Consider the following 10,791-nt stretch of genomic DNA (forward strand, 5'->3'; position numbering starts at 1 on the left):
AGTCCCAGATCAATAGTAGTGTCTAGAGGTAGATATAACACAGTCCCAGATCAATAGTAGTGTCTAGAGGTAGATATAACACAGTCCCAGATCAATAGTAGTGTCTAGAGGTAGATATAACACAGTCCCAGATCAATAGTAGTGTCTAGAGGTAGATATAACACAGTCCCAGATCAATAGTAGTGTCTAGAGGTAGATATAACACAGTCCCAGATCAATAGTAGTCTAGAGGTAGATATAACACAGTCCCAGATCAATAGTAGTGTCTAGAGGTAGATATAACACAGTCCCAGATCAATAGTAGTGTCTAGATCAATAGATAGAGGTAGATATAACACAGTCCCAGATCAATAGTAGTGTCTAGAGGTAGATATAACACAGTCCCAGATCAATAGTAGTGTCTAGAGGTAGATATAACACAGTCCCAGATCAATAGTAGTAGTCTAGAGGTAGATATGACACAGTCCCAGATCAATAGTAGTGTCTAATAGAGGTAGATAGATATAACACAGTCCCAGATCAATAGTAGTCTAGAGGTCTCCCAGATCAATAGTAGTGTAGATATATACACAGTCCCAGATCAATAGTAGTGTCTAGAGGTAGATATAACACAGTCCCAGATCAATAGTAGTGAGGTAGATATAACACAGTCCCAGATCAATAGTAGTGTCTAGAGGTAGATATACACAGTCCCAGATCAATAGTAGTGTCTAGAGGTAGATATAACACAGTCCCAGATCAATAGTAGTGTAGATATATGACACAGTCCCAGATCAATAGTAGTGTCTAGAGGTAGATATAACACAGTCCCAGATCAATAGTAGTGTCTAGAGGTAGATATATAACACAGTCCCAGATCAATAGTAGTGTCTAGAGGTAGATATAACACAGTCCCAGATCAATAGTAGTGTCTAGATCAATAGTAGGTCTAGAGGTAGATATAACACAGTCCCAGATCAATAGTAGTGTCTAGAGGTAGATATGACACAGTCCCAGATCAATAGTAGTGTCTAGAGGTAGATATAACACAGTCCCAGATCAATAGTAGTAGTAGTGTCTAGAGGTAGATATGACACAGTCCCAGATCAATAGTAGTGTCTAGAGGTAGATATAACACAGTCCCAGATCAATAGTAGTGTCTAGAGGTAGATATAACACAGTCCCAGATCAATAGTAGTGTCTAGAGGTAGATATAACACAGTCCCAGATCAATAGTAGTGTCTAGAGGTAGATATAACTCCCAGATCAATAGTAGTGTCTAGAGGTAGATATAACACAGTCCCAGATCAATAGTAGTGTCTAGAGGTAGATATAACACAGTCCCAGATCAATAGTAGTGTCTAGAGGTAGATATAACACAGTCCCAGATCAATAGTAGTAGTAGTGTCTAGAGGTAGATATAACACAGTCCCAGATCAATAGTAGAGTCTAGAGGTAGATATAACACAGTCCCAGATCAATAGTAGTGTCTAGAGGTAGATATGACACAGTCCCAGATCAATAGTAGTGTCTAGAGGTAGATATAACACAGTCCCAGATCAATAGTAGAGTCTAGAGGTAGATATAACACAGTCCCAGATCAATAGTAGTGTCTAGAGGTAGATATAACACAGTCCCAGATCAATAGTAGTGTCTAGAGGTAGATATAACACAGTCCCAGATCAATAGTAGTGTCTAGAGGTAGATATAACACAGTCCCAGATCAATAGTAGTGTCTAGAGGTAGATATACACAGTCCCAGATCAATAGTAGAGTCTAGAGGTAGATATGACACAGACACAGTCCCAGATCAATAGTAGTGTCTAGAGGTAGATATAACACAGTCCCAGATCAATAGTAGTAGTCTAGAGGTAGATATAACACAGTCCCAGATCAATAGTAGTGTCTAGAGGTAGATATACACAGTCCCAGTCCCAGATCAATAGTAGTGTCTAGAGGTAGATATAACACAGTCCCAGATCAATAGTAGTGTCTAGAGGTAGATATAACACAGTCCCAGATCAATAGTAGATCTAGATATATAACACAGTCCCAGATCAATAGTAGTGTCTAGAGGTAGATATAACACAGTCCCAGATCAATAGTAGTGTCTAGAGGTAGATATAACACAGTCCCAGATCAATAGTAGTGTCTAGAGGTAGATATAACACAGTCCCAGATCAATAGTAGTGTCTAGAGGTAGATATAACACAGTCCCAGATCAATAGTAGTGTCTAGAGGTAGATATAACACAGTCCCAGATCAATAGTAGTAGTAGTGTCTAGAGGTAGATATGACACAGTCCCAGATCAATAGTAGAGTCTAGAGGTAGATATAACACAGTCCCAGATCAATAGTAGTGTCTAGAGGTAGATATAACACAGTCCCAGATCAATAGTAGTGTCTAGAGGTAGATATAACACAGTCCCAGATCAATAGTAGTGTCTAGAGGTAGATATGACACAGTCCCAGATCAATAGTATTGTCTAGAGGTAGATATGACACAGTCCCAGATCAATAGTAGTAGTGTCTAGAGGTAGATATGACACAGTCCCAGATCAATAGTAGTGTCTAGAGGTAGATATAACACAGTCTCAGATCAATAGTAGTGTCTAGAGGTAGATATAACACAGTCCCAGATCAATAGTAGTGTCTAGAGGTAGATATAACACAGTCCCAGATCAATAGTAGTGTCTAGATCATATAACACAGTCCCAGATCAATAGTAGAGTCTAGAGGTAGATATAACACAGTCCCAGATCAATAGTAGTGTCTAGAGGTAGATATAACACAGTCTCAGATCAATAGTAGTAGTAGTGTCTAGAGGTAGATATGACACAGTCCCAGATCAATAGTAGAGTCTAGAGGTAGATATAACACAGTCCCAGATCAATAGTAGTGTCTAGTAGATATGTCCCAGATCAATAGTAGTGTCAATAGGTAGATATATACACAGTCCCAGATCAATAGTAGTGTCTAGAGGTAGATATAACACAGTCCCAGATCAATAGTAGTGTCTAGAGGTAGATATAACACAGTCCCAGATCAATAGTAGTGTCTAGAGGTAGATATAACACAGTCCCAGATCAATAGTAGTGTCTAGAGGTAGATATAACACAGTCCCAGATCAATAGTAGTGTCTAGAGGTAGATATAACACAGTCCCAGATATAGTACACAGTCCCAGATCAATAGTAGAGTCTAGAGGTAGATATATACACAGTCCCAGATCAATAGTAGTGTCTAGAGGTAGATATAACACAGTCCCAGATCAATAGTAGTAGTAGTGTCTAGAGGTAGATATAACACAGTCCCAGATCAATAGTAGTGTCTAGAGGTAGATATGACACAGTCCCAGATCAATAGTAGTGTCTAGAGGTAGATATAACACAGTCCCAGATCAATAGTAGTAGTCTAGAGGTAGATATAACACAGTCCCAGATCAATAGTAGAGTAGTGTCTAGAGGATATAGATCAGTGTCTATAGTCCCAGATCAATAGTAGTGTCTAGAGGTAGATATAACACAGTCCCAGATCAATAGTAGTGTCTAGAGGTAGATATGACACAGTCCCAGATCAATAGTAGTGTCTAGAGGTAGATATAACACAGTCCCAGATCAATAGTATTGTCTAGAGGTAGATATAACACAGTCCCAGATCAATAGTAGTGTCTAGAGGTAGATATAACACAGTCCCAGATCAATAGTAGTAGTAGTGTCTAGAGGTAGATATGACACAGTCCCAGATCAATAGTAGTGTCTAGAGGTAGATATAACACAGTCCCAGATCAATAGTAGTAGTAGTGTCTAGAGGTAGATATAACACAGTCCCAGATCAATAGTAGTGTCTAGAGGTAGATATAACACAGTCCCAGATCAATAGTAGTGTCTAGAGGTAGATATAACACAGTCCCAGATCAATAGTAGTGTCTAGAGGTAGATATAACACAGTCCCAGATCAATAGTAGTGTCTAGAGGTAGATATGACACAGTCCCAGATCAATAGTATGACACAGTCCCAGATCAATAGTAGTCTAGAGGTAGATATAACACAGTCCCAGATCAATAGTAGTCAATAGTAGATAGATATACACAGTCCCAGATCAATAGTAGTGTCTAGAGGTAGATATGACACAGTCCCAGATCAATAGTAGTGTCTAGAGGTAGATATAACACAGTCCCAGATCAATAGTAGTGTCTAGAGGTAGATATAACACAGTCCCAGATCAATAGTAGAGTCTAGAGGTAGATATAACACAGTCCCAGATCAATAGTAGTGTCTAGAGGTAGATATAACACAGTCCCAGATCAATAGTAGTAGTAGTCTAGAGGTAGATATAACACAGTCCCAGATCAATAGTAGTGTCTAGAGGTAGATATAACACAGTCCCAGATCAATAGTAGTGTCTAGAGGTAGATATGACACAGTCCCAGATCAATAGTAGTGTCTAGAGGTAGATATAACACAGTCCCAGATCAATAGTAGTGTCTAGAGGTAGATATAACACAGTCCCAGATCAATAGATATAACACAGTCCCAGATCAATAGTAGTGTCTAGAGGTAGATATAACACAGTCCCAGATCAATAGTAGTGTCTAGAGGTAGATATAACACAGTCCCAGATCAATAGTAGTGTCTAGAGGTAGATATAACACAGTCCCAGATCAATAGTAGATCAGATAGATATAACACAGTCCCAGATCAATAGTAGTGTCTAGAGGTAGATATGACACAGTCCCAGATCAATAGTAGTCTAGAGGTAGATATGACACAGTCCCAGATCAATAGTAGTGTCTAGAGGTAGATATAACACAGTCCCAGATCAATAGTAGTAGTAGTGTCTAGAGGTAGATATAACACAGTCCCAGATCAATAGTAGTGTCTAGAGGTAGATATAACACAGTCCCAGATCAATAGTAGTGTCTAGAGGTAGATATAACACAGTCCCAGATCAATAGTAGTGTCTAGAGGTAGATATAACACAGTCCCAGATCAATAGTAGTGTCTAGAGGTAGATATACACAGTCCCAGATCAATAGTAGTGTATAACACAGTGTAGATATAACACAGTCTAGAGGTAGATATAACACAGTCCCAGATCAATAGTAGTGTCTAGAGGTAGATATAACACAGTCCCAGATCAATAGTAGAGTCTAGAGGTAGATATAACACAGTCCCAGATCAATAGTAGTGTCTAGAGGTAGATATAACACAGTCCCAGATCAATAGAGTGTCTAGAGGTAGATATGACACAGTCCCAGATCAATAGTAGTTGTCTAGAGGTAGATATGACACAGTCCCAGATCAATAGTAGTAGTATTGTCTAGAGGTAGATATGACACAGTCCCAGATCAATAGTATTGTCTAGAGGTCCAGTCCCAGATCAATAGTAGTGTCTAGAGGTAGATATAACACAGTCCCAGATCAATAGTAGAGTCTAGAGGTAGATATAACACAGTCCCAGATCAATAGTAGTGTCTAGAGGTAGATATAACACAGTCCCAGATCAATAGTAGTAGTGTCTAGAGGTAGATATAACACAGTCCCAGATCAGATAATAGTAGTGTCTAGAGGTAGATATAACACAGTCCCAGATCAATAGTAGTGTCTAGAGGTAGATATAACACAGTCCCAGATCAATAGTAGTGTCTAGAGGTAGATATAACACAGTCCCAGATCAATAGTAGTGTCTAGAGGTCTCCCAGATCAATAGTAGTGTCTAGATATATACACAGTCCCAGATCAATAGTAGTAGTAGTCTAGAGGTAGATATAACACAGTCCCAGATCAATAGTAGTGTAGATATAACACAGTCCCAGATCTAGAGGTAGATATAACACAGTCCCAGATCAATAGTAGTGTCTAGAGGTAGATATAACACAGTCCCAGATCAATAGTAGTAGTAGAGTCTAGAGGTAGATATGACACAGTCCCAGATCAATAGTAGTGTCTAGAGGTAGATATAACACAGTCCCAGATCAATAGTAGTGTCTAGAGGTAGATATAACACAGTCCCAGATCAATAGTAGAGTCTAGAGGTAGATATAACACAGTCCCAGATCAATAGTAGTAGTAGAGTCTAGAGGTAGATATAACACAGTCCCAGATCAATAGTAGTAGTAGAGTCTAGAGGTAGATATGACACAGTCCCAGATCAATAGTAGGTCTAGATATAACACAGTCCCAGATCAATAGTAGTGTCTAGAGGTAGATATGACACAGTCCCAGATCAATAGTAGTGTCTAGAGGTAGATATAACACAGTCCCAGATCAATAGTAGAGTCTAGAGGTAGATATAACACAGTCCCAGATCAATAGTAGTAGTAGAGTCTAGAGGTAGATATAACACAGTCCCAGATCAATAGTAGTGTCTAGAGGTAGATATAACACAGTCCCAGATCAATAGTAGTGTCTAGAGGTAGATATAACACAGTCCCAGATCAATAGTAGTAGTAGAGTCTAGAGGTAGATATGACACAGTCCCAGATCAATAGTAGTGTCTAGAGGTAGATATAACACAGTCCCAGATCAATAGTAGTGTCTAGAGGTAGATATAACACAGTCCCAGATCAGATCAATAGTCCCAGATCAGTAGTAGTGTCTAGAGGTAGATATAACACAGTCCCAGATCAATAGTAGTGTCTAGAGGTAGATATAACACAGTCCCAGATCAATAGTAGTGTCTAGAGGTAGATATAACACAGTCCCAGATCAATAGTAGTGTCTAGAGGTAGATATAACACAGTCCCAGATCAATAGTAGAGTCTAGAGGTAGATATAACACAGTCTCAGATCAATAGTATTGTCTAGAGGTAGATATGACACAGTCCCAGATCAATAGTAGTGTCTAGAGGTAGATATAACACAGTCCCAGATCAATAGTATTGTCTAGAGGTAGATATAACACAGTCCCAGATCAATAGTAGTGTCTAGAGTAGATATAACACAGTCCCAGATCAATAGTAGTGTCTAGAGGTAGATATAACACAGTCCCAGATCAATAGTAGTGTCTAGAGGTAGATATAACACAGTCCCAGATCAATAGTAGTAGTCTAGAGGTAGATATAACACAGTCCCAGATCAATAGTAGTCTAGTCTAGATATAAACACAGTCCCAGATCAATAGTAGTGTCTAGAGGTAGATATAACACAGTCCCAGATCAATAGTAGTGTCTAGAGGTAGATATAACACAGTCCCAGATCAATAGTAGTGTCTAGAGGTAGATATAACACAGTCCCAGATCAATAGTAGTAGTAGTGTCTAGAGGTAGATATAACACAGTCCCAGATCAATAGTAGTAGTATTGTCTAGAGGTAGATATGACACAGTCCCAGATCAATAGTAGTGTCTAGAGGTAGATATAACACAGTCCCAGATCAATAGTAGTGTCTAGAGGTAGATATAACACAGTCCCAGATCAATAGTAGTGTCTAGAGGTAGATATAACACAGTCCCAGATCAATAGTAGTGTAGATATAACACAGTCTAGAGGTAGATATAACACAGTCCCAGATCAATAGTAGTGTCTAGAGGTAGATATAACACAGTCCCAGATCAATAGTAGTGTCTAGAGGTAGATATAACACAGTCCCAGATCAATAGTAGAGTCTAGAGGTAGATATGACACAGTCCCAGATCAATAGTAGTGTCTAGAGGTAGATATAACACAGTCCCAGATCAATAGTAGTAGTAGTCTAGAGGTAGATATAAGTCCCAGATCAGTCCCAGTCCCAGATCAATAGTATTGTCTAGAGGTAGATATAACACAGTCCCAGATCAATAGTAGTGTCTAGAGGTAGATATAACACAGTCCCAGATCAATAGTAGTGTCTAGAGGTAGATATAACACAGTCCCAGATCAATAGTAGTGTCTAGAGGTAGATATAACACAGTCCCAGATCAATAGTAGTAGTAGTGTCTAGAGGTAGATATAACACAGTCCCAGATCAATAGTAGTGTCTAGAGGTAGATATAACACAGTCCCAGATCAATAGTAGTGTCTAGAGGTAGATATAACACAGTCCCAGATCAATAGTAGTAGTCTAGAGGTAGATATAACACAGTCCCAGATCAATAGTAGTGTCTAGAGGTAGATATAACACAGTCCCAGATCAATAGTAGTGTCTAGAGGTAGATATGACACAGTCCCAGATCAATAGTAGTAGTAGTGTCTAGAGGTAGATATAACACAGTCCCAGATCAATAGTAGTAGTATTGTCTAGAGGTAGATATGACACAGTCCCAGATCAATAGTAGTAGTATTGTCTAGAGGTAGATATGACACAGTCCCAGATCAATAGTAGTGTCTAGAGGTAGATATAACACAGTCCCAGATCAATAGTAGTGTCTAGAGGTAGATATAACACAGTCCCAGATCAATAGTAGTAGTAGAGTCTAGAGGTAGATATGACACAGTCCCAGATCAATAGTAGTAGTAGATATAACACAGTCCCAGATCAGTAGGTAGATATAAGGTACAGTCCCAGATCAATAGTAGAGTCTAGAGGTAGATATAACACAGTCCCAGATGTAGTAGTAGGTTTAGTATTGGTTTATAGGTTTATAGCAGTCATGAACTGATTTTACTAAATGAGATTGGGCATTCAGTATTTTATCCATTGATCCAGGTGAGGACGACACCGCGGCGTCGAGAGACGGACGTGTCAACCATGACGACCCAGACCCGTTTGGAGACGGAGGTTTCGCTGAAGACCCAGGACGGGTCCCCTCCACCCCAGCCCCCTCCCTGTTCCCTTCCTCCCAGGCTGGCCCGGTCCACTCCACCCCAGCCCCCTCCCTGTTCCCTTCCTCCCAGGCTGGCCCGGTCCACTCCACCCCAGCCCCCTCCCTGTTCCCTTCCTCCCAGGCTGGCCCGGTCCACTCCACCCCAGCCCCCTCCCTGTTCCCTTCCTCCCAGGCTGGCCCGGTCCACTCCACCCCAGCCCCCTCCCTGACAGAGGAACAGCAGAGACGTATAGAACTCAACAAACGGCTGGCCTTAGAGAGGAGACTGGCCCGCATGCAGCAACACACAGGTCAGACACTACATCACACTTAGAGAGGAGACTGGCCCGCATGCAGCAACACACAGGTCAGACACTACATCACACTTAGAGAGGAGACTGGCCCGCATGCAGCAACACACAGGTCAGACACTACATCACACTTAGAGAGGAGACTGGCCCGCATGCAGCAACACACAGGTCAGACACTACATCACACTCAGAGAGGAGACTGGCCCGCATGCAGCAACACACAGGTCAGACACTACATCACACTCAGAGAGGAGACTGGCCCGCATGCAGCAACACACAGGTCAGACACTACATCACACTCAGAGAGGAGACTGGCCCGCATGCAGCAACACACAGGTCAGACACTACATCACACTTAGAGAGGAGACTGGCCCGCATGCAGCAACACACAGGTCAGACACTACATCACACTTAGAGAGGAGACTGGCCCGCATGCAGCAACACACAGGTCAGACACTACATCACACTTAGAGAGGAGACTGGCCCGCATGCAGCAACACACAGGTCAGACACTACATCACACTCAGAGAGGAGACTGGCCCGCATGCAGCAACACACAGGTCAGACACTACATCACACTCAGAGAGGAGACTGGCCCGCATGCAGCAACACACAGGTCAGACACTACATCACACTCAGAGAGGAGACTGGCCCGCATGCAGCAACACACAGGTCAGACACTACATCACACTCAGAGAGGAGACTGGCCCGCATGCAGCAACACACAGGTCAGACACTACATCACACTTAGAGAGGAGACTGGCCCACATGCAGCAACACACAGGTCAGACACTACATCACACTCAGAGAGGAGACTGGCCCGCATGCAGCAACACACAGGTCAGACACTACATCACACTCAGAGAGGAGACTGGCCCGCATGCAGCAACACACAGGTCAGACACTACATCACACTCAGAGAGGAGACTGGCCCGCATGCAGCAACACACAGGTCAGACACTACATCACACTCAGAGAGGAGACTGGCCCGCATGCAGCAACACACAGGTCAGACACTACATCACACTCAGAGAGGAGACTGGCCCAGCATGCAGCAACACACAGGTCAGACACTACATCACACTCAGAGAGGAGACTGGCCCGCATGCAGCAACACACAGGTCAGACACTACATCACACTCAGAGAGGAGACTGGCCCGCATGCAGCACACAGACACTACATCACACTCAGAGAGGAGACTGGCCCGCATGCAGGTCAGACACTACATCACACTTAGAGAGGAGACTGGCCCGCATGCAGCAACACACAGGTCAGACACTACATCACACTTAGAGAGGAGACTGGCCCGCATGCAGCAACACACAGGTCAGACACTACATCACACTCAGAGAGGAGACTGGCCCGCATGCAGCAACACACAGGTCAGACACTACATCACACTCAGAGAGGAGACTGGCCCGCATGCAGCAACACACAGGTCAGACACTACATCACACTTAGAGAGGAGACTGGCCCGCATGCAGCAACACACAGGTCAGACACTACATCACACTTAGAGAGGAGACTGGCCCGCATGCAGCAACACACAGGTCAGACACTACATCACACTCAGAGAGGAGACTGGCCCGCATGCAGCAACACACAGGTCAGACACTACATCACACTCAGAGAGGAGACTGGCAGAGCAACACACAGGTCAGACACTACATCACACTCAGAGAGAGGAGACTCAGAGAGGGTCAGACTGGCCCGCATGCAGCAACACACAGGTCAGACACTACATCACACTCAGAGAGGAGACTGGCCCGCATGCAG

The 10,791-nt window shown here is 42.6% G+C and overlaps 1 protein-coding gene across 1 annotated transcript in view; it reads left to right on the forward strand.

Moving 5' to 3' along the window:
- LOC124019694 (TIMELESS-interacting protein-like) overlaps window positions 1-9,016 on the forward strand; it is a gene marked incomplete at its 3' end in the record, with an annotated part of 30,011 nt that extends 20,995 nt beyond the window's left edge. Inside the window, exon 7 of the mRNA XM_046335102.1 lies at window positions 8,574-9,016. Within this exon, the coding sequence (XP_046191058.1) occupies window positions 8,574-9,016 (443 nt within the window). The remainder of the gene's footprint in view (window positions 1-8,573) is intronic.
- Between the last annotated feature and the right edge of the window lie 1,775 nt (window positions 9,017-10,791).

This window comes from Oncorhynchus gorbuscha, unplaced genomic scaffold, assembly GCF_021184085.1.
Source record: "Oncorhynchus gorbuscha isolate QuinsamMale2020 ecotype Even-year unplaced genomic scaffold, OgorEven_v1.0 Un_scaffold_655, whole genome shotgun sequence".
NCBI lineage: Eukaryota > Metazoa > Chordata > Actinopteri > Salmoniformes > Salmonidae > Oncorhynchus > Oncorhynchus gorbuscha.